The following is a 24,938-nucleotide window of genomic DNA, read 5'->3' as shown; positions in this document are numbered from 1 at the left end:
ATAAATGTATTATTACAGCAGTTTTTATTAGTGTAAGAAGTGTAAGCAGCTAATCTGTTCTCTGGAAAATCCTAGAATTACTGAACTGAATTATTTAGATATAAAGGAAGATAAATCCACTGAAGTGAGGACATGTTTGTGCCCAGGTGTGTTTGTAATGAACATCCCATCAGTGTTTTCTCACCGTGTGTCGTCCTATCATTTCTTATCTGTCACTTCATATTAAACTCTCTGCTTCCTGCTCTCTGACGGGTTCATCTTCTTTTGAATTTATTCTTTCTTTCTTTTTGCTGTGTTGTTTTATTGCCTCCTGTGAATTTGATGTGTATTTTTTCTGATTTCTCTTTCATGTCCATCAGCCTTTGTGAGCAGGAGACAAATATCAAGTTACTGTTTGTGTTTCTGTCACCAGTATTACTGTGAATAGCACAGAGTCGGTGTCCTGCAAACACACTCCTTTCACTTACATTCAAATATTAGCCGTAGCTGTGGGTAAATATTTGGAAACCACGCCCCTGTCCTGTGAAAAGACTAACATCAGACTTTAATGACAAATTTAGAAAATACAAAACTATATTTGGTTTGTAGAAAATCATTCTCACAATTTTGTTTTCAATTCTTTTGCGTAGAAATATATTTCAAAACATGAAAAACAAACATAAAACTTACAAAACTGAGTAAATGGGCAATGTGAATGGTGGGAATTTGTGAGGAAAGCTTTTATGTATCAAAGCTCTCACAAGAGAATATGTGGCCTTATAATGTTTAAAACATAACAATTATTTAACACATAAAATAATTGTTTTTTTTTATTAAACGTAAAGAATACTTTAACTCTTCAGTTCATCAAAACAGCAGCTTGGGGTTTGCAGGAGACAGACGCGCTCTCCTGAAGACTAAACAGATGATTTTCTGTGTTAAATTTAAAAATGCTCGGCACTCCGCATCGCATTGCTTACTCAGCAAGGCATTCTGGGTATTAAAAAAAACACACGTAAATGTGCTTTGTGAGTGCAGACGAGGACGACCAAACACACAAGCTGACTCACCGCCGTCTGTAGATCTGCAACAATAGGAAGCCGGACGCTGGATTTCTCAGAAAAATAAAAATACAGAATCACATAATGAAGGAGAACCAAGTGATTAATGGCACTGCATTTATTTCACATGGGAGCAGAATTTTCTACTTCTTGCATGTCAGGACTCATCAAGTAATTGGCGAAAACAGTCATGTGAGTTCACACTGCCTTTCCTTTTTCATAAAAGGCTGATAAAATAAATCAAATCATGACAGGATTCAACCTAAACAAGTCACACTGGTTTCAAACCAGTGGACACTGTAAGGTCAAAGGCAGAATTTAGTGGGTGAATCTAATCAGCATCATCAACTTAAATATAAATTAATGTCTGCTAGATTTGATGTAACCTAGTAACAGAACCCTAGATGTAAGCAACCCAATACTGCATCACTGTAATCTTTGTCAGAACACTGCAAACTAACCACTTTAACCTGCACTGAACTGCATAGTATCTGTATGCAACCCTTAACCCTTTAAATTTTTTTGTAGTTTATTGCACTTTTTTGCAATTAATGCAGTTACTATGGACTTAATGCAGACATATTATTAAAATATGGGCTATAACAGTTGTATTGATGTATAGCAACTTGAAATGCTCCCAAAAATGGCTCCACAGCATGTAAACATATAAAATAAGCTCTGGCGGACTTGGTTCTATGGTAGGTCTTAAAGGGTTAAATAAAACAAACTTCAAGTACCTTCAAGTCGGGTTTGCGTCACATAAACCTCTGTGAACATTATGTATAGATCCACTGTCTGATTTAAAAACTCCAAAATGAATTAGGACGTTCAATGTCACACTTAAATGTAACTTAAAGAATTTTAAGGTTGTAAAGAAATGCTAGCAAATAATTCCAGAGTGTAAATCAACATAAACATGTAGGATGAATCTACTCAAGAAATTCACATTTTTAAGTGTTGAAAAATGTCAGTTTCTTGAAAAAAAAATGAAGACATACAATTAAAAACACAAACTTTTGATTAACTAGTAAAATAATGTCACATTAATTAAATACTGTATGTATTTAGAAACTGTTCTCTCCCATATTAGTTGGATGCTGCATAAGGCCTCAGTTTCACAGGCTGGCGATCTGCTGTCAGCATCAGGTTGCTTGTGAAAAATGAGTATTCTCAGACTGGTTGGGGAGTGGTTGCTGGAAGTTGCTGGCTGTTACTGTATGAAATCGGTTGCACAATCATGAAAAATGCCAGCTTTACTGCAAAGGGATTTGCCTTCAAAGGTGAACGGTCTCATTTTGTGGTACATTTGTTAGTTTCAGCGAGTCAGGATCTTCCACATAGAAGACCAAGAAAAGCACTGTATACCTCTTTCTGACCAATTTCACTTAGCAACAGCAAGCAACAACTCACCAACTGGTCACGAAATATACTTTAATAAAGCAACCAATGGTTACCGTAGTGATTTACAACTCTGCAGCCTTTCCTCGACCTAACGTCGAATTTAAACTGTCACTTCTTTCCTCTGTCATATCCGACTGAAAGACAATAAAGAAGATGGACGTAGCCCCCGAGTCTACAAAGTGAAGCAAATAAACACTTTCCTGATGAGTTTATTAGGGGTGCAACGATACTCGTATCGACATTGAACCGTTTGATACAGTGCTTTCGGTTCGGTACACATATGTATCGAACAATACAAATTTTTTTTATTTATTTCATCAACTTTCCTTCTGACGATGCTGTCTGTGTTGAGCGCTCAGTGGATCTGCGTTCGACTACTCCGCCTAGGCTGCACTGTCGAGCGCAGATCCACTGAGCGCAGCGCAAGCTAGCGAGACAGAAGCTAAGCTCGTTGCAACATGGCAAATTGAACCCCCCCCACCCTCATTCAGATCTGGCGTTTGGAACTATTTTGGTTTTCATGTGACGTATGACTCTGAAGGTAAGCGCGTCATGGACTAAAGTAAAACAGTATGTTGGATGTGCCAGCAATGCTCAATTACATTGGTGGGAACTAGTGCGTTAGCGCAGTTAGCTGGTTAACGTGTTGACGCCGTCCAGCGGTAACTCGTTAACGGAGATTTGCCGTGTTGTAGCATGCAACAAGCAGGCATGCTACAAACTTTACCCGGGTCATTTAGACAGCCGTTAGCACATGATTCTCCTTATGGGGACCTGATATGTTTAATATGCTGCTGAGAATATAGCCCAGAAGAAGCGTATAGTATAGCTTTTATTTTGGAAAGAGACATTTCTCTGTAATAAACTCTCTTTTCCAAAGATGAGGGATTTCTCCATCAGATAGATTTATTTTTATTACTTTGTTGTTTCAGCAACATTAAATTTAAAAACTGTACTTTTGAGTTAAAATATATATTTATAATTTTAATAAATGACAAATTAAAAAGGCATGAACATTTTTTTGTATCAAAAAAATATCGAACCGTGACACCAAAGTATCGAACCGAATTTTGTGTATCGTTGCACCCCTAGAGTTTATAGGCTTGGTCGCTCAACTGTAGTCATATTGGGGGGGAAATGAAGTCGGTTTTTTACTTTTTGGTCCATGAAAAGTGTCACAAAGGAGGATTATACACTTTCACAGTCAGACACCAATCACTTGTCACCAGTTTTAAAAAGCCAGTGCTCATCTTGAGGGTTCAAAACAGGACTTGATAAACCAATGGGTGACTCACAGTTTACATGTCCATCTTTTATACTGTCTATCATCCAACTGCATGGCGTGCTGTGTTGTTAAAATGAATGTGTTGGTCAGGTGGTCATTCATTGTTGGCAACACTGATGTTGTCTGGTCTAACTCTGGTCTCTGGTCAGTTTCTGGGTTCATTGAAACTCGTTCATCCATCTGTTTGAGCATGTTGATTTTGGTTTGCTCCGCCGCCACCTGATCAGCAACACACCTTAACATTTAACTAGAGGCCACATGTAAATGGTTTGTCTGCACGTATGAATGCTGGTTTCCGTGCAGGTGGTGGTCAACGCTCTGATCGGCGCGATTCCCTCCATCATGAACGTGCTGCTGGTCTGCCTCATCTTCTGGCTCATCTTCAGCATCATGGGCGTCAACCTTTTTGCCGGGAAGTTTGGCCGCTGCGTCAACAGCACGGGCCAAGTCTACGACGCTTCTGCAATCAACAATAAGTCCGCGTGCGAGACCCACAACGACACCTCGACGCACTACTGGAGCAAAGTGAAGGTCAACTTTGACAACGTGGGTGCCGGGTACCTGGCCCTGCTACAAGTGGTAAGATACTTTGTTTACACTTATTGGAATCAGAGACTTTTATGATCTCCACTTTTTTTGTTTTTGGCTTTTCAAAGAAAGATTTATTTTCAGTTTTTACTGGTCAAACGTGTGCCAAGGTTCATACAGATGTGCACACAGATCCTGGATAGTTAAATAAAAGAAAGCTTGTAGTAGCGGCTCTTTGGCCAACATTTTCACGTTTGCATTAATTTAATAAGTAGCCAGATAATTATGCACGGTGAATATGCACAGACAAATAAACTTATCGTGCATAATGAGGCCAGGATGGAAGTTCCCCACATTTCCCACCGCCGCCTGTGCTTCTGTGCTTCTGCAGAGAGAAAAAGTTGGAGCACTTTTTTTAAAAGCCATTTTCACAGTTGGCAAAGAGAGATGCCAGCTTGGGGTTTTGCTGCACAGTGAGTCATGATTCATTATGTGACCTTTCACAAAGGTCACTTTTAAGTTGTTATTAGACACCTAAAAGCACCCCCAGTGCTTTATTTATGGCGTGGGTCGCAGCTTTCCTTGCCTACTTTGTGTTTTCAAAAAATGCCTTCAGACCCAGAGACCTGGAGAGAGTGACACGACAGGAAATGTGTAGGATGTTTTCAGACTCGCCACGCCAGCCGCGGTTCTTTTACTCTTTTTATACGTCCTGTTTGAAGACGTATAGAAGCGTTCCCTGGGAAGTCCTACCCCCTGCAGATCTCAGTGCAGCTGTGCAAAACAATCACTAGCACACACACTGAAACGGGATCACGAGGCAGAGCCGCAGATGAAAACGAAGAACAAAATTCTGTCATTGCGGCGCCTGTGTGAAGCTTCGAGGGAAACAAAGAGGTTTGAGTGAAGAAATTGAGGCACAAAGTGAAAAATCGTCTCCTTCAAAACAAATTAAAGCTGAGAGTCTCCTCCACATGCCGTAGGAGGATTGACTTTTCCGCTTCTCCCGTCCCTCTCTCTCTCTTGATCTCGTCTTTTCGTTTCATCAATTTGTCGCCTTAGCCTTAATTTTCCTCCCACACCTGTTCGTCATTGCTCTTGCTTTTGTCTTTTCCACTCGTCCACTCTCCCTGCCTCTCTTTGTTAACGTTGCTGTCGTTCCACAGCCTCTCTGTCATTTATGAGAGCAGTTTTAAACCTCACATTGCCTACAGTAAGTGGCAGGTACACAAACTGCAATTTGAATAAGTAACACATAAGCTGTGAATAACTGAGAGGTACTGATGGGAAAAATAATTGAAAATCTGTTGGGAGGTTATTATTAAAAAATAATAGCTCTCACGGTCAGTCACAGCCGTTAATCTTCATCTGTGTTTCCGCACATGAATTTATTTAGTCACATATTTTTGATTAGTTATTTCCAACGAACAGGTTTTGTTTTTGGCGGCGTTTTCATGCACGCGCCTCACTCTGTCTGTAAACATGATTCTTTTTTGTAAACATATATTTATTGAATTTTGGTTTCATAAACATCAAATACTTTAAACATCTTGAACATATGGCAGTAAGAAAGCAATAAAACATAAGACACTCAAAAAACAAAAACAAATGTAAAAAATGTATAATTAAAAAATTGTATTATAATTAAAATAAAATTAAAAAAAATAAATATATTAGCCGTAGCTGTGGGTAAATAAAATAAAAATAAAAATTATAATTAAATAAAAATAAAAATATATAAAATAAAATACAATAAAAACAGTAGAGGTTACTGTATACATTCCCAAATTTAGTTACATATTCTCTCTCCAGTTCTTCAACTTCCCCAGTCTTAGAAAAAATAAATAAAAAAAATAAAAATAAAAATATTAGCCGTAGCTGTGGGTAAATATAAAAAATAAATAAATTAATTAAATTAAATTAAATATTAGCCGTAGCTGTGGGTAAATAAAAATAAATAAATAAAAAATAAATTAAAAAAAATATTAGCCGTAGCTGTGGGTAAATAAAAAAAAAAAAAAAATTATAATTAAATTAAAATAAAAATATATAAATTAAAATACAATAAAAACAGTATACATTCCCAAATTTAGTTACATTTTTTCAGTCCCCAGTCTTTAATAGCTCCAGAACAACACGTCCTCACTCCCGAGGCGTAATATTTTACGCTAGGTGACAAATCGTCAACATGTTACGCTTCTGGGCAACCAACACCTTCCTAAATGACGAGATTGGAAAAACGAGGAAACATGAGAATTGTTTGGAATCAATCCACACACGTCAGTTCATTTTCCTCTAATCGCTTTGGACAACACTATTTCACGTTAAGTGCTGGTTAAGGTTAGGAAAAAGGTTGGGGTTAGGGCTGCAATACATGGCTGTGTTTTACCACGGGAGCGTCATTTGACTGTATTTCACCCATAACCTGGCACGTACCATAAGAACGCCGAAGGTCGACTTTTGCATTCCTCAGGAACGCTGCGGGATGTGACAAATCATCAGGTTGTTACGCCTCAGGAGTGAGAACGGTCTCCAGAAACATCTTCCAAATGTATAAAAAATTCTGATGATCTTTTCCCAACCACACAGGTCAGCTTCTCAAGATCTAAACTTGATTTTACATCATTTAACCATTGGTCAAAAGAGGGACCAGTTGAATGAATTCTGATGTAGAGTGGACTCTTAACAATGAATTCAAATTTGGCCGAGGTCAAAGTAAAAATATTTTTATAGAGCTATTTCACTATATTTCTTACTGCCATTGTTTGTGACACCACGCAGGGCTGTGCGATATGACCAAAATCTCATCTCCCGATATAAGACATCTATCGTCCGATAACGATATAAATCACAACAATGTAACATTTTCTGTAAATTCTGTGAATCTCGGGCAGCTCGACTTGCGTGAAGTGTTTCCAGCTGGGCGTCATGTAGCTGGAGTCGAGTGTTTTAACCGATGCATGAAACGATACATCTTTAGACATAAGTTGTAACGGCGCCGTTTTCTTTGTATTTATTACACGGCGTGCTGCGGGGAAAAGCCTGTTCTAACATTTGAGTCTAAGGTTTATTTTTTAGCACCTGGCGGCTCTTCTTTACTTCTCATCTGTAAATAATCTGCTTTTACGTGATTCAGTTTATTTTGAAAAGTCTCAACAGGATCTTGAGCTTTATTGTGAAAGGTTTATGTGGAACATAAACAAGCGGGCACGCGATGGTTCTGCCATGGTTGTTGCTAACGACAACGCATAAAAACAGGCGCTTGTCCGTCCGTAGTGTGGTTATATTACATATAAGAGAAAGAGAGAACTTTAAGAAATTAATAATAACTACAGCGACCATCAAAACATGAAAAAATATTGCTGTAAACAGTTTATTTTGCGACACCACGAAACAAACGATAGCGTAAAATGAAACGACAGACAATTTTATATCGACATCAGATATATATATCGAACAACACCACGTATCATTATATGTGAGGATTCTAAATCAAATCACACATCAGACACAATGTTCCAATCAATTCTTTAAAATGTATTTACCACTAAACATTTAAACTGTTGCAAATTCATTGTTTAGACACAATAAACATTTTCCACTTTTATAAGGCAAAAAAAGTCCATATTTGGAGGCTGCAGAGATTCGTGGCGGAGCAAATCATTTGGCCCTCAGAGACGCACGTTTAAGTCAAATACAGGACAGATTTGATTTGATGAAATAAATTTGTCTCCACTGGGTTAACTGTCTGCGGCTGCGTGTCACTTGCTTGTTTTCATAATTAGATAAAAATGATGTTCTGTTGCTGTTACTCCAGCTTTTCAACAACGCTGTACGATTTACTGCACATGTAACTAAAAGTCAAACGCAGGTACATAATGAGATATGAAATGAAAAGCCTTTATAGTTATTATATTCAGGATACAAAGAGACTGGCAGTCATGCCTGCCTGGAGCATTAGAGTTAGAACGACAAACTTCACATGATGATATAAAATAATTACGATGAGTTTCTTGCTCTTCATCCTTTTGCTGTCTTTTCCTTTTCTTTCTTTGCCTGTCCCTCCTTCCTGTCTCTCCATCTTCTGTTACTCAACACAACACGCACAGGGCAAAATACTGCAACTACAACTCCATTTCACCCTCTGTCCTTTACATCTCCATCACCTTCCCTGCAAACCTGCATTTTCTTCTCTCTCTCTCTGTCTTTACTTCACTCGCTCCTTTTTCCTTTGCTCTCGCTCTCTGACGCCCACCACGGGAGTCCTGAGAGCCTCCAATCAATCAGCGTCTGAGAGGCTTTTATTTTTAGAGCGACTTCAGCCAAGTGGGAGAGAAATGCAGAGATGGAGGGAGGAAAAGTGCACGTAGAATTAGAAATATTAAACTTAAACAGCAGTGAAAGAGAAGGTGAAGATGGAGATAAAAGGACGGAGAGGTTGGAGTCGAGGGAAATGTGGTGGAGGAGGAGGCGAAAGGACCATAAAAAAAGTTGTGGAACGGCGTGCTGCTGCTTTCACCGTCAGCCTCCCAGAACTTAAGAGTTGCCAGAGTGCAGTCGCCTTGGCAACCAGTTGCTCAGCACATCTCTGTTTTTGGCTGGTCGGCGCGGCAACAGTTGGTGGGGGCAAACCTTCTATTAGCATCTGGAAATATCTCCACGCTGCAAAAAGTGATGCAAACACTTTACTGAGATTCTGGATCCAGTGTGTTCTCTCAGTCAATCATCAATAAATTATATTATACGATATGATTTTTAATGGTCTCCTGATAAAAATCTACCTGATTAACAGAAAAATCCTTTTCAAGTTAGCACAGCTGAAAAGTGTCACTTCACGCCATCACCTTCCCCAAATAAATGGGTCGGCACCGCTTCCTCGTGATGTCAGTGAAGATGCTGCTGATCAAAGTCACTGTGGAGATAACCCAACACTCCATTTACCGCTCAATCTATGTTGCTCCTCACCTACGAGCTCTGGGTGGTGACCAAAAGAGCGAGGTTACAGATACTCTCCTCCTACCTGTGGCTGGACACTCCCTTAGACACAGCGTGAGGAGCTCAGTCATTTGAGTAGCCCCTGCTCCTCCACATCTAACGGATCCAGTTGAGGTGGTCCGGGCAGCCGACTAGGATCAAAGACGGAGTGACCACTTAAAAAGATAATTTAAGATGACTGTGTTACGCAGCTGGCTGTCAGTGGTGGGATTTACTTCTGACCGTTGTTTATGACAGAGCAGCTCAGTTATGGAGACTCAGCACACAAAACAACGTTCAGCAGCCACCCGTAAATGTCACCGCTGACTTTTTAACATCCTTTTACAGCGTGAACCCTTCTCACTGACAGCCCATAATAACAACAGGTGGTAACCCGTGGTGACAAGCTGATTTCAGGTCTAAATGTGACAGACAGCAGGTGCCCACTCAGACCAAAGTATCCCGTTTCCCTTCTTTCTTCTCTGTTCCCTCCATCTCACGTCCTCTCTCGGCGAGGACGGAAGTCCCTAAATGGACCTGTTGATCCTTCATTGAGGAAAACGCAGCATCAGTACTGCTCTCTGCTAATTTTCTGCTAAAGCAGGAGGTTTGCTTCAAGACCCTTTTTGTTCAGTTATTCTCTTGAGTGGAGGAAATGTGCACAACGTCGCCTTGGTGACGTGGGAACAGAGAAACTCACTTGACATCCCCAGAAACAGAAAAAACAGGAGCTGTGATTTTTTTTCTCTCTTTTCTATTGATAAACATCTGAGAGGCAGAGAAGAGATTTATTTAAAGCTGCAGTCTGTGCAGCTAATGGCTGCTTAAAGCAGGCGGTCCGTTTAGCACATTAGCATTGAGTGTAGCCTCATGTAGCCTCATGTAGTCTCATGTAGCCTCATGTAGTCTCATGTAGTCTCATGTAGCCTCATGTAGCCTCATGTAGCCTCATGTAGCTTCATGTAGTCTCATGTAGCCTCATGTAGCCTCATGTAGTCTCATGTAGCCTCATGTAGCTTCATGTAGCTTCATGTAGCCTCATGTAGTCTCATGTAGCCTCATGTAGCCTCATGTAGTCTCATGTAGCCTCATGTAGCCTCATGTAGTCTCATGTAGCCTCATGTAGCCTCATGTAGTCTCATGTAGCCTCATGTAGCTTCATGTAGCCTCATGTAGTCTCATGTAGCTTCATGTAGCTTCATGTAGCTTCATGTAGTCTCATGTAGTCTCATGTAGCCTCATGTAGCCTCATGTAGTCTCATGTAGCCTCATGTAGCTTCATGTAGCCTCATGTAGTCTCATGTAGCCTCATGTAGCTTCATGTAGCCTCATGTAGCCTCATGTAGCCTCATGTAGTCTCATGTAGCCTCATGTAGCCTCATGTAGCTTCATGTAGCTTCATGTAGCCTCATGTAGTCTCATGTAGCCTCATGTAGCTTCATGTGGCCTCATGTAGCCTCACGTGGCCTCACGTAGCCTCACGTAGCCTCACGTAGCCTCACGTAGTCTCACGTAGCCTCACGTAGCCTCACGTAGTCTCACGTAGCCTCACGTAGCCTCACGTAGTCTCACGTAGCCTCATGTAGCCTCATGTAGCCTCATGTAGCCTCATGTAGCCTCACGTAGCCTGCAGGTGTTGCAAATTGTGATTTTACTAAACTGAAAACATGAAGTCAGTGCAAACGGCTCAACCTGAAATCCCAAATCAAAAATGCAGCCTTCTACAGCTGAAGAGACCAAACACCCCCGACACCCTCTTCCCTGATTTTGCACATGCACTAACTGAAACATGTTCGTTTACATCAGGGGTGCCGAACTCCAGGCCCCGAGAGCCGGTGTCCTGCAGGTTTTGATCCAACACAGCTGATTTAAACGGCTAAACAATCTCCTCAACATGTCCTGAAGTTCTCCAGAGGCCTGGTAATGAACTAATCATTTGATTCAGGTGTGTTGACCCAGGATGAGATCTAAAATCTGCAGGACACTGGCCCTCGAGGCCTGGAGTTCGGCACCCCTGATGTAAACGAACATGTTTCAGTCCTGAGTTCAGCTGAGTTATTCTTGCCTCTCCCGGAGAGTCATCTCGGACTTTTAAGTCTCGACATCTTAAAGTCTTTCACATGCAAACATACATACATTGGGTCAGTGGGTATCAGCCTTCTGTCCTCAAAAAACTGAATAAAATTTGTACTTCGATCACAAGTTTGCATGAACATGGACTGAATAATTGTCTCTTATGGAGTGGGAAAGTTGTACATCTCCCTACACTAAAGAAATCACTGGTCTCGCTACAGTTGGTAAGGTTAAAGTGACAACAGTTAACTCATTTCTGTGATTTTGTTTGGTTTCAAGGCAACGTTCAAAGGCTGGATGGACATCATGTACGCAGCGGTGGACTCGAGAGCTGTGAGTAACGACAAAACATTTCACCATCTGAATAGAGTAAGATTCAAAATGAGTTCAGCATCACTTTTAGCACCTCCTCTGGACATTAGAGGAACTGCAGGTTTCGCCACTTCAGCGTCAGCTTTAGTTTTCTTCTGTGGATGTTGGCGCTCGATTAGGACTGGAAACAAAAAAGGGTCAAATTAAAGTTCAATGAAAAAGAAATGTAAACAGATTGATATGATGTCATGTTAATAACTGATAATGTCTTTAAAATGTCAGGTGTGAACAGGATTAAAGGTGGAACAAACATTGAATACAGTCAAACTGAAAGTCAGAAACAGATCCGTGTGTTCCCTGAACAGGTGGAGGAGCAGCCTATCAAGGAGATCAACCTGTACATGTACCTGTACTTTGTCATCTTCATCATCTTCGGCTCCTTCTTCACCCTCAACCTGTTCATCGGTGTCATCATCGACAACTTCAACCAGCAGAAGAGAAAGATAAGTACCACGGCTGACACCAGCGTCACACGTGTGAAGCAAACGGCACAGGAAACGCACGTTTACTTTCTACAGCTTCGCATTTTAAATCAAATCAAAAGCGTCTGAATATATATTAACAGGTTTGTAAGAACATTAGATGGCAACCTTAAGTCTTATAAAATAACAAAGATGTTGCTTGGTTTGTTTACTTAGGAGGTCAGGACATCTTCATGACCGAGGAGCAGAAGAAGTATTACAACGCCATGAAGAAACTCGGCTCCAAAAAGCCTCAGAAGCCCATTCCCCGACCGACGGTACCGACACAGCACGTCCACCTTAAAAACACTGATTCAGTTCCACATGATGAAATGGTTTCACTGGTCTTGTTTCTATTCAAACAGATTTTGAACAGTTTTAATTAACAGTTTATTAAGTATGTTAAAGTTAACTTTGTAAGGACAGAAGCGTTTTTTATTATCAAGTCGAAGCCGAATGGAGGAAACGACCTTTAAATATGTATGTAATCATTCCAATGATCTAAAATTAATTTTGGCCACTTCTGCTTTTTTATTTTTCAATTAATATTTGGCTGCAAACACAATAGTTAGGTTCATAAGTTATTAGATTTCACTTTTCCTCTGTGGATTCTTTCAGCTTTAATTTGAAGGGTTTAACAAAAGTGTTGCTTTAACTGTTTAGGAATTACAGACATTTTCACACAGTCTGAATTAACTGGATAATTGACTGACCAGCAGTCCCGTGGCCAGTGAAGTATCAAAGTTTGTATTTTATAGCTTTTCACTTTAAATTTAAATATCAGGCCGTGAAAGATGTCGATGGAAGTGAGCGACGCCATCGTTAGGCTGGAAAGACAAAGCGAGACGAGTCAAACTTTTAAGAGTGGCTCAACAAACAGTCTTAAAAACGATGAAGGCACTGAGCAGCTCAGCAGTGCCAAAATGCCCTAAAGGACAAGAGAAGTGGATGATCACAGAATTCTTTCCTTAGTTAAGAAAAACTATTTGACAACATCGAACCGAATCATGAAAACTCTAAAGAACGTACGAGAGCCTTTATCAAAGTCTTCAATTAAACAAAGGTGCAAACCACTGGTTACACTCAGCAAAGTCTGATTAGGCTTCGACAGAAAACATCTGAAGATGAATTTGTCCCAGAATGATGGGAAGAGAAAAAACGGCAAAAAGTAACCCAACAGTTTCTCAGGATAAGAGAAATTGAGGAGAAATCAGAAATGGGATCTTCTTAAATGGCAAAGTCAGTCTCCTGATCTCAACTCGAGACAATGTTTGCCCAGTTAACACCCACAAACAAGCAGCAACTGATGTGCTGCAGTAAAGGCCTGGCAGAGCGTCAGTGGAGGAAACACAGCTTCTGGTGATGGTCACAGTTTCTAGACTTCAGGCTCATCATAGATCCAAGTTCAGATTTTCATTTTTTTAAGAGTTTTTTTAAGCAAAATTAGAAAAATTGTCCAAACAACATATGAACCCAACTGTTCAATAGATTAGAGATTACGTCCTGTGAACATCTGTAACGTGCAGGAAGCGTTGTTGGGAAAGTGTATGACAGATGTAGCTGTAGTAAGACATGTATGTCATCTTCAGTTTATCGACTGGCCTTCAGAGGAACGTGTGACTTACCGGCATATCAGAAAACAGAGCAGCAGCAGAATCTGTTTACTTAAAAAGATCTGGATCATTAACCCTTTAAAGCCGGTCGGAGCAGCACGCTCCGTTTTGCATAACTATTTTTAAATCCCGGTAGCTCTGCAACCACGTGAGCTAGCACAAAAATTTTTTTTGCATATGAAACCGGAGGAGTTGTACTTACATCTTATGCCATCAGCTTGTCCTCGGTCACAGTTTCCTTCCACATATAGCTTTGCAAAAACTGCATAAAAACCGCTTGCAGCAACAAAAACATAATATTCCAGAAACACGCTTTGCTGATCCGATCAGCTGTTTGTAACACTTCCTACGTTGAAACAGACGTCAGCGCGAACTATCGCATGTCCGCCATGACCTGCCCGAAACCGGAAGTGGCGTCATTGTCGCGGAAATGTAGTTTTTTTTTACCATATAGCCTCATGAGCCTATACTGGTGTTTTTAAAAGTTATGTTTGACTTTCTGACTTTCTGTGTGGTTTCTGGGATGCTTAGGACTCATATTGCACTGCTGGAAATAGTTTATTTTGATGCATATGCTGCTTTTTTGCAAATTTGCATTATAATATTTATTTTCATTTTTCCTGCAGTGTATAAAAATTGGTGTATTTCAAAAATAAAACTATGAAGACACTCAAAATTAATTTCCTGTGGTGGGAAACTATTTTGTGCAACTTTTTTGTATTTACAGTTTTGAGGGATAAGCCTCTTAAATTTTTCTAACTAGAAATATATGTTAAAAAAACAAAAACGATTTTCAATTTTTTTTGTAGTTTATTGCACTTTTTTGCAATTTATGTAATTACTATGCACTTAATGCAGACATATTATTAAAATCTGGGCTATAATGGTTGTATTGATGTATAGCAACTTGAAATGCTCCCAAAAATGGCTCCACAGCATGTAAACATATAATATAAGCTCTGGCGGACTTGGTTCTATGGTCGGTCTTAAAGGGTTAATATGAGTGTACTTCACAGTGACGCACAACATGCCCTTTATACCTGATAAGAGATGTTATGATATACACCTATAGTATACCTCTGTATGTACCTCAGAATCCACCTGAAGATCAGCTTCTACTGCTCCAAGAATTTAGACGAGCCTTTCTAGGAGACTGATCGTTTATGTTCAGTTAACTGCTACGTTAGTGGGTGCATAATAAATGTAGCCACAACCACACTTTCCATTTCAAGTAATCAGCACCAAACTATGCAGTAATTATGTTTGTATTATACATCTAACCTCTTACATTTCTAGGAAAAGAGTTTTTGTGGAAATTTGTGTGGAAATTGAACATAAAATCAAGTGTTTGTCAAGGTTTTCTTTTTAATCACTGATCATTAGCTAAACTGTGGCCGGGGCTCAACAGCTGTTGATGTTGAGTTTAAAACGCAATCTAAAAACTTCTATTTTGTAAACTTCTAATTAATTTAAACTAAGATTCACTCAGGGAGGAACATTCAAGTTTTAAAACATTTTCTTCTGACATGTTTATAAAATTGTAAGTTGCCTGAGAAGCATAAAGATAAAAATATAAAACTATGCAGTGAGCTAATATATCTAATGTCTGCCTGACAGTTATCTGTCAGCAGGATGGCCATCCGGGCAGTCTTGATGTTTATCCTGCACAAAGGTCATCATTGCTCACATTACAGCAGAACTGCATGAATCCTGCTGCTGCGTCACGCTCCAGCTGTTTACTAACATCAAAGCAAAGAAGGCGGCGGATGACAAATTCTCCACGTTCTCACGCCCCAACCGTGCACACGTACAGATTCCTTCAGTCCTTTACTTACGTAGAAATGTAAGTGTGGAAAGGTGTTAGACTCCTGATTGGTGCGTGTAAACACAATAAGAACAATACGTCGTTTAGGATTTGTTTCAAAAACATACACATAAGCACAAATATGGGCGTCCCCCTGACTATATGTCTGAGCTGGCATACTTTTAAATCTCAGGCTGTTTTATTTACATCAGCTGAGCAGCAGCTGTCAGCAGTCCCAAGAACCACGCTCTGAGACACTTGAACTCTCCCCCTCCAGATCGGGTCATCGACCCTCTCTAACAGTCTTCAGATCTAAAAACGCACCTCGTCTGAAGGTCTTTTTCAGTCCAGGTTCAGCTTACAGGAGCGTCTCAGCATCATTAATCAGCCCGCAAGTTCCACGTCCTCTCAAAGTTCATTATTCTCCTTAAAACTGAATAATTAAACGGTCGCTTTGCTGTTATAGCAGCAAGTAGGGATGCAACGATACCAATTTTTTCAAACCGATACGATACCGATACTTGGATCTGAGTACTTGCCGATACAGAGTACAAAAACCGATACTTCTACCACACACACACAAATGCAATGAATTGGAAGACAGGTTTTTTATTTTATTCTCTGCCGATAAAAAATAAAATCTTAATAAAAATGACCACAAAAAAATTTCAAGTGAAAAATAAGCACTTCTGTTAAATTATTGCAGAGTCTCCACATTGTAATTTAACAAAATATCACTGAACTATTGGCACTGTCTCGAGCTTTCAGAATAATAAATAAACACTTCTGTTTGGAATAAAATAAACTTTTAAATTATTGCAGAGTGTCCATATTGTAAACAAACAAACAAAATAACGAAAGTATTTGGCATTGACGAACAAACTCCTCATCTGCCCGTGGATCATCAGTCCACTGTGCCGTTAAACCAAGGACTGACATCGCGCACACACTGCTTGTCTTTACCTCTTCAGAAAGTTTTGGCACCATTATCTCCCTGATGTGTGGGCGGCTTTGAATTTCATATCGCAGCTCGAGTATGCTGAGAAGAATCCTCTGTTTTCCACGACCGGCATTGGCTGGTCATCCAGAGCGATTAAATGAGTCAGAGCCTCTGTTATTTTAACTGCTCGTGGATTTTCTCTTGACATTTTTCTTCGCTTTTCCAAAACCTGAGTTAAAGTTGGCTGTTCCACACTGCTGACATTTTGTTTAGCCTAGCTACAGCAGCCTCCAGTTTCTCTTTTTTATCTGGAGCTGCCAGTCTGACTCGTCTAACCCTGTGCCTGTTTAGCGCGGGATGTCCCCCTAGTGGCCAATCTAAAAAACTACAACAAAAATGACAAGCCACCCTCTGATTAATGAAATAAGTTGGTATCGGTTCATGGTATCGGTTAACTTTTACGAGTATGAGTACACACACATTTTACAGTATCGGCCCCAATACCCGATACCAGTATCGGTGCATCCCTAGCAGCAAGAAAAGCATCTAATAACAGAATAATACGATAACTTATTAAAGCAGAATAACTCAATATAATCTCAGAATACAATAGACAGAATAGAATCACAAAAGTAGAATTACTCAATTAGAAATGAGATTCTTGAGAATTCGTTAGAGTTAAATGTCTCTATAAAGGAGAGAACAAAGTAGCTAGTAAAGAATATTAACTTAACAAGTACAACAAACAAACGTGGTAGTATAAGATAAAATAAGATGTGCTTTTTGCTGTTACATTTAGCATCATTTGCAGTAAATTACCTGCGACAAACCTTCAGGCCTCACTGGCACACTCTCTCTGACTGAGTCACCAGACTGGTTGTCATGTTGCGAGGATGGCGATTAATTGCAAACCTTGGCCGAGCTCTTTGAGAGGGATCCCAGTCAGGTTGCTTCTCTCTTCTGCAACCTCTCAGAACTCTAAACTTTTGGGCAACCAAAAAGTGAATACAATCACTCTCCAACTACCAGTTTCTCCTGCTTTAGTGCGACTGAAGGCTAAGGTGTCCCTTGCATGAACGTCTGTCACAACCCTGTGCAGGATATTAAAGAAGCTCGGCGCATGAAAGTGCCAGATTAAAGTTAAAGTCTCAAATTAGAGAACAGATTATTCTCGTCTGGACAGAAAGTTGTTGAATTAAGTGCATCTGCCTTTGTGGCAGCGAAGCCTGTAAATGTCTGCTGTGCAGCACTTTGATTGGTGTCTTTAATGACTGGCTTATAAACAGCCTGACTTAGCAAAGACAGAAACACTAAACGGGGGTTTATCGGCTAACTGAACCTTCTTGCTTCTTAGAACTCTCTGCAGGGCTTCTTCTTCGACCTGGTTGGGAAGCAAGCGTTCGACATCATCATCATGGTGCTGATCCTCTTCAACATGATCACCATGATGGTGGAGACGGACGAGCAGCCGCCTCAGATGGAGAAGATCCTGAACAACATCAACCTGGCCTTCATCATCATCTTCACTGCCGAGTGCCTGGTCAAGATCATGGCGCTGCGTTGCTACTTCTTCACCGTTGGCTGGAACATCTTCGACTTCGTGGTGGTCATTCTCTCCATCGTGGGTGAGTTCGGCTTCAAAACGATTTTGAGACAGATTTACTAAACGGGGCAAAAAGCAGACGGTCCCCAAATCCATAAACAGTGCTCACAGGTGCGGTTAGTTTTCAATAACAGAAAGAAAGAAAGAAAAGTGTCTTGTAAGTGCAGAGTATTTCAAACACAGATATAAATCAAAGTATAAACCAAAGCTTCCTAGAAAGTTGAACATTCTGTTGATCTATTGAAAAATAATAATTGCAGTTCCAATAATGGCCTCTTGAGGCAGGCTTTATTTTATGAAAATGCCCGGATTCACAGCATTAAAAAGTAAGTTAACAGCATGGTAAAAATGGACAGTTTCCACCAACTTTACTGTGATTTTTTTATTACGTGTTTAGATATCGGTAAGGTTTAAAGATAAGGATCTCCAAGTGGAGCAAAATAAAGACTTTATTTTAAACGAGGTGCAGCAGAAGGACTGATGTGCAAAGTTTCCTCTAAAACAAAGTGACTAAAATCTGTCACATTTTTGACGAATCAACTTCTAAGATTTTTTTTCTAAGAAATTTTGAATTAAGGACATTACTCAACAAATAATGGATTAATGGATTGGATTTATATAGCGCTTTTCAAGGCACCCAAAGCGCTTTACAATGCCACTATTCATTCACTCTCACATTCACACACTGGTGGAGGCAGCTACAGTTGTAGCCACAGCTGCCCTGGGGCAGACTGACAGAAGCAAGGCTGCCATATCGCACCATTGGCCCCTCTGGCCAACACCAGTAGGTGAAGTGTCTTTCCCAAGGACACAACGACCAGGACAGAGAGCCCGGGGATCGAACCGGCAACCTTCCGGTTACAGATACGCTTCCCAACCCCCTGAGCCACAGTCACCAAACAACGCCAACAAAGAGCTGCTCATTCATCGTAGCCAAACCATGCTGCTCTTACCAGAAAATGTCTTTTGCTCACAATTAAACACCTGCTGACTTTAAATGGTTTCTAGGAAACTAAAATGTTTTCTTAAGGTTTTCTTTTTATAACTGCTGCTGATTAAACTACAACACTGAAACTGTGAGGCAATATTTCAAAGTTCTTCTTTTGTTCTAAACTTGGTTTAAAATCATTTTGACCAAAATACGAGCTGAAAGGAAAGATTAAACAAATCCTCTTGCTTTCCCTCATTATCAGACATGACATGTGTCAGACTTATATACTGCTGTTTCACATAACTTACAGCTGACATAAGGCTTTGTGTGTGTGGAGCTCATGATACACCGCATGTGTACACATGTGTGTCAGCCATCAGCTGTGGCAGCAGAAAACAATGGGACGTCTGCCTGACAGTTATCTGTCACCAAAGTCACCATGTGGTTGGCCTTTATGTTTAACCTGCACCAAGGTCTTGTGCGGTCATGTTACAATTACACACACACACACACACAATAACACACATGACAGGCAGTCTGCAGGGACAGCACAGAGTATCCCAAGCAGTTAATTCAGCTATCAGTGTTCATACGTCGCGTGCACTGCTGCGCCTGTTCGCCTGACAAGATTGGGTGTATGTGTGTAATTAAGTGTGTGTCTGTGTGTGTGTTAGTGTGCACGCTGAGGCGAGGCTGCACGGGGGAGGTGAAGGTAACAGCAGCAATCGGAGCTGCCACAGGGCGGTCCCTGGAGACAAATCAAACATGATTGACCTGTTACATCAGCTGTTCTGCGTCTGTGTGTGAGAGAGATGTTAGGATGGAGGGCATGAGCTGAGCTGATGTACGATGTGACGGTGATTCCCTCTCCACTCCCTCCACTCCTTCCTTCCATCACCTATAACTTACACAGTGTGTGTGTGTGTGTGTGTGTCACTCTCGGATAACAAGGAAAAGACGGATGAATTACAGCGTTTGACTTGCTGTTAGTGGGAAAAGACGCCTCGGCTCTCCAGATCCAATTAGTCAAGTTGTAATCACAGCAGACCTGCCACATAAACACTGAGAGAGCCAAACTGAGAGCTTTTAGATGATGTAACTCACAGGAATGCCAACACATTAAAGAAGATTCAATAGTCTGGAGGTAATCAATTCTTAGTTTGGTACATCAGGAAATACAGTTCCTTTTCAAGTATCACTGCTTTTTATTAATTGTTATATTTAAGCCAAAATGATCTAAATGTGGCACTGCAGGTAGAACCAGTGACTAATAGCTAAGACCATGTGATAGCTGGAATGACCACTTTTAAAATTATAGTGTGTAAACGATGGGCATACCCATCTAATGTCAAAGACTGGAGGATGATCACTCCACTTTATGGACATCTCTTTGGAGCCAGAAGTGACCATATTAGGCCCCGGTCATGTATGGTTAAGGACTGGCCAATGACTCCATGGTAACCACTGGTCATTAAGGAAAAATATGTGTTCCCCAACGAGCTGGCCAGTAGTTGCAGGAAATGTCTCACCAAGTGACATTGGTCACAAACATATATATGATATATATTCAGCATTAGTTGCTGGTTGGTTGGTAAGTAATAGGACTGGGCGATAAGACCCAAAATTCATATCTCAATATACGATATATATCTCGATTTGTTTTTTACCATGTCTTTTAACAGGTGCCTTTTATGGTCCTTATACACACAGAATACGGTAATATTACGTTGAAGCACAGTACGTATCACTCCGTGAGGCTCCAGACTACAGTAGCCGTAATACTCCAACAATCCATCAAGCGTAGCTTAAAGTCGTACTAAAACATTTTTTTGACAGATTGCTGAACGCCGTGTACCACATAAAATCGGTTCACGCTCAGTAAGCACAACCAGAATTCATACATAAGGCACGCTGTCGATTTTTGAGAAAATAAAAGGATTTTAGGCCATGCAGCCCCTGTGGGCTAGCTCGTTAGCGCGGTTAGCTCGTTAGCACGATTAGCTCGTTAGCACGGTTAGCTCGTTAGCGCGGTTAGCTCATTAGCATGGTTAGCTCGTTAGCACGGTTAGCTCGCTAACACGTTGACGCCGTCCAGCCCCATGCACGGGGCGATCCACGGTAACTTGTTAACGGAGATTTGCCGTGTCCATCTTGTCATTGCCTGCAGGCGAGGCCGAGTAACGTTGCATAGAGACAAAAGTGGACGAAAGAGAGGCAAACTTGCGGCTCCACAAGTATAATTATAACGTAACATAGACTATATCGATATAAATGATATTGTCACATCTTATATCTCGTATAAAAATATATCTTTTTTTTTTTTTAACTCAATATATTACCCAGTCCTAGTAAGTAACTGCTGACAAGTTGGAGCCTGGAGCAACCAAAGCAATAAGAAGGTTTTTGGTGCTACAACCTTCTTGTGGTAGATGACACGCTGCAGGGTAGCAACCACTCACCAACTCATTGGGGAACAGTCTATAGGCCTGTGTGACTGAGGCTTCAGGATGACGTACTACGCTGTCAGCTAACACTGGCAAGCTTAGTTAGCACCCTGTATTGGTGCGTCCCACAGATACCAGAAGGGTGCATTTTCAACATAGTCAGACTTTCTTTACATTAGCTGGCTTGACTGAAGTCAGACATAAGCGGTGTCATGATTGTTGTAATCAAATTGAACCCAAGATTTCTACTTCAGGATCTGAGCACATTCACATAAAAAGGGGGGATCCAACATGTCATTTCACTCTTACTCCCAACAAAAATTGGTAACCTTTTCCAACCAGAGACATTATCAGAGAAACAAGTGATAGAAGTGGATAATGGATTAAAAAAAACACAATTCTTTGTTTCACAGACCTAAAACAAGAAACAAATCAAATTAGAAGCTCACCCAGGAGTTGCAAATGTTTCTATAAATGCATATAAGTGGTGTGACTTACATCTTTGTTGTTTTTTGTTTTCAGGGATCGTGCTTGCTGATATCATTGAAAAGTACTTTGTGTCACCCACACTGTTCAGAGTGATCCGACTGGCTCGTATTGGACGAATTCTGCGCCTCATCAGAGGCGCTAAAGGCATCCGGACGTTACTGTTTGCCCTCATGATGTCCCTTCCTGCTCTCTTTAACATTGGACTTCTCCTGTTCCTTGTCATGTTCATCTACGCCATCTTTGGTATGGCCAACTTTGCCTACGTGAAACGGCAGGCGGGGATCGATGACATGTTTAACTTTGAGACGTTTGGGAACAGCATGATCTGCTTGTTTCAGATCACCACCTCTGCAGGATGGGACAGCCTTCTCAGTCCCATTCTCAACAACTCCCCTGAGGAGTGCGATGCCAACATCCCACACACTGGCACCACCGTCAAGGGGAACTGTGGGAACCCATCAGTGGGCATCACCTTCTTTGTCACCTATATTATCATCTCCTTTCTGATTGTGGTAAACATGTATATCGCCATCATCCTGGAGAACTTCAGTGTTGCCACTGAGGAAAGCACTGAGCCCCTCAGTGAAGACGACTTCGAGATGTTCTACGAGGTCTGGGAGAAGTTCGACCCGGAGGCCACGCAGTTTATCGAGTACTCCAAGCTGTCCGACTTTGCTGACTCGCTGCTAGAGCCGCTGCGCATCAACAAGCCTAACAAGATCAAACTGATCTCCATGGACCTGCCCATGGTCAGTGGAGACAAAATCCACTGCCTGGACATCCTGTTTGCCTTTACCAAGCGTGTCCTGGGCGAGTCAGGAGAGATGGATGCCCTCAAGCAGCAGATGGAGGAGAAGTTCATGATGGCGAACCCGTCCAAGATCTCTTACGAACCCATCACTACAACTTTGAGGCGCAAGCAGGAAGAAGTCTCCGCCACCATCATCCAGAGGTGTTACCGCAGACACCTTGTGAGGCGACAGCTGAAGGCCGCCTCCTACATGTACCGCCAGATCACCACACCTCGGCATGCAAGAGGTGAAGGTGAAGAAGGAGGTGAAGTAGTGTTTGGGGAGGATGCGCCTGAGAAAGAAGGGCTGATTGCCACCATGATGAGGGAAAACTACGGCTCAAGCATGTTAGGGATCGAGCACTCAGAGACGATTTCCTCCACCTCGTCTCCACCTTCATATGACAGCGTGACACGGGCCACATCCGAGATCTTTCAACCGCTCGCTGTCAAGACAGAAACTGCTGCCGACACTGCGGGCAGCGAACAAAGTGAACAATCGCAGTCAGAAATCACCCACGACAGACAGCAGGAAACGACGCCATAGCAGGAACAGAAAAGCAAAAAAATAATTAACAAATGAGGATTTTCTCGTTTGAGGTTGGCCTGTTTATTCTTTTGTTTACTGAATGTACCATAGCTGAGAACGCTAAAGCGGCAGCAGGAAGAAGCTATGAAGAACTACGAGGAGCCTGCAACATGGAAGAATTACTACCTTTAATGTCATTTCCTGTTCCCTGGAGAAAGTGTTTTGGGAGTTTCCTGAAGGGAAGCAAAGCAACTGCAAAACAGAGAGGGTAACCCTGTCTGTCAGGTCAACTCTGCCTTTGTTGGAGTAATAGACAGTAAAGGAAAACCTACTCTTGGGTCAACCAGAACCGGGAGTTTAGAACAATGACCTTTCACCAAAGCTACAGGTGGTCAGAGGGGGCAGAGCAACTATATCACAAATGTATCCATCATTTTTTGGCCTGGGGAGTTTGTGCCTTCCCACAGTTGATCAATATTCTCAGAGTATGTTTGGTTGTAAGTGACGGCGGTGTTTCTCAACACGTTAAGGGTCGACGGCGTTCTGACTGACGCTCGAGAGAGGAGGGAAAATAATGACAACGTGATTTCAAAACAATGTTTTCGTAGTAAAAGTACGTTGTTGATGTTACCAGTCTTTTAATAGCGGTACAATTATTACTATTTTTTATATTTTTTAGAGTAAGTTGAAGAAAACCAGTTAGCAGTCTCTCTTTTGACTTCGGAGTGGCACTAGCTATGAAAAAGTGGCTGAACTACCATGTTGTAATAGATGAGAGGAGAAGGGGCGGTCAGGAAAAAAAAATCTCAAAAACCTGAATCTTCATCTGTTTTTGTTGGCGGTTTTGCACTTTTTGAGTTTACACCTGCTCTCGCTTTGCCGCACCTGGGCGAAGGGCGTGGAGAAGAGCCTGGGATTTCATTATTTTTCTTCTCAAAACTTTTTGCGATAACACCAAAAAAATGTGCACAATGAGATTTTCTACACAGTCCCAAACTCTTCTAACACGCATCTTTGCCCAGTGGTGGACGCCTCATACTCGGCAGTTTGTTGGCTTGTGGGTGATTTGTCTAAAAGTCATGTTAGATATTCCGGCTTCACTTCCCTATAACATGCAGAAGAGTCCTATTTCTGCACTGTCACCACACTGAGTGGGGAGAAAAATGAAGCTTACTGGCTTTCATTGATTGAGGATGCATGATTTAGGAATAAGTTTTATGTAATGCTGCCTGGGTGGAAGGAAAATAAGAGGCTTGTCAACTGTAGTGTTATTCTCCTATGCCAAAAATAGTCAAGACTGCAGGTGAATTTACTCTTTTTTTATATATATTATTCAGTTTAGTAAAAGCATCACACTGCTGGTTTAACACCAGCCTAGCACAAATTCAAAATAGGTTTAAGCATGCAGCAAACCACCAGTCTTTGCTTTTTAACAACTGAACAAAGACATGTAATAATAATAATGATGATGGTAATAATAATAATAGTCGTAGATTTTATATAGCTTTTTCCTAACAATGTTACAAAGCGCTTCATAGAAAGAATCAAAAAGCAAAATAAAAACATCAGAACAAAAATGACCACAGGTCAGAAGTAAAAGATCAATTCAAAAGGAAGCAACACAGCAATAACAAGCGCAGAACACTGATGTTCATGCAGAA

At 41.0% G+C, this 24,938-nt stretch overlaps 1 protein-coding gene and 1 long non-coding RNA gene across 7 annotated transcripts in view; both read left to right on the top strand.

The window, feature by feature from the left end:
* The window catches only part of LOC146511891 (sodium channel protein type 3 subunit alpha-like), a 289,234-nt gene extending 264,801 nt beyond the window's left edge, over positions 1-24,433 (top strand). For 4 of the 6 annotated variants that reach the window (XM_085171632.1, XM_085171633.1, XM_085171637.1 and 1 more), the window contains 6 exons: positions 4,030-4,305; positions 11,581-11,634; positions 11,979-12,120; positions 12,312-12,412; positions 17,846-18,116; positions 21,992-24,433. In XM_085171632.1, the coding sequence (XP_085027758.1) occupies positions 4,030-4,305; positions 11,581-11,634; positions 11,979-12,120; positions 12,312-12,412; positions 17,846-18,116; positions 21,992-23,295 (2,148 nt within the window). In that variant the 3' untranslated portion in view covers positions 23,296-24,433. Of the gene's footprint in view, positions 1-4,029; positions 4,306-11,580; positions 11,635-11,978; positions 12,121-12,307; positions 12,413-17,845; positions 18,117-21,991 lie in introns of all 6 variants that reach the window. The other 2 variants (XM_085171634.1, XM_085171635.1) reach the window with 1 other exon arrangement.
* Positions 18,678-21,297, top strand: LOC146511892 (uncharacterized). The gene is made up of 2 exons (XR_014875954.1): positions 18,678-20,983; positions 21,078-21,297. It is a non-coding gene; the product is annotated as an uncharacterized LOC146511892 (long non-coding RNA).
* Positions 24,434-24,938: the final 505 nt, after the last annotated feature.

Source organism: Neolamprologus multifasciatus, chromosome 9 (genome assembly GCF_963576455.1).
Source record: "Neolamprologus multifasciatus chromosome 9, fNeoMul1.2, whole genome shotgun sequence".
NCBI lineage: Eukaryota > Metazoa > Chordata > Actinopteri > Cichliformes > Cichlidae > Neolamprologus > Neolamprologus multifasciatus.
The sequence above is the reverse complement of the archived record's forward strand: the minus strand, read 5'-3'. Positions and strand labels throughout refer to the sequence as shown.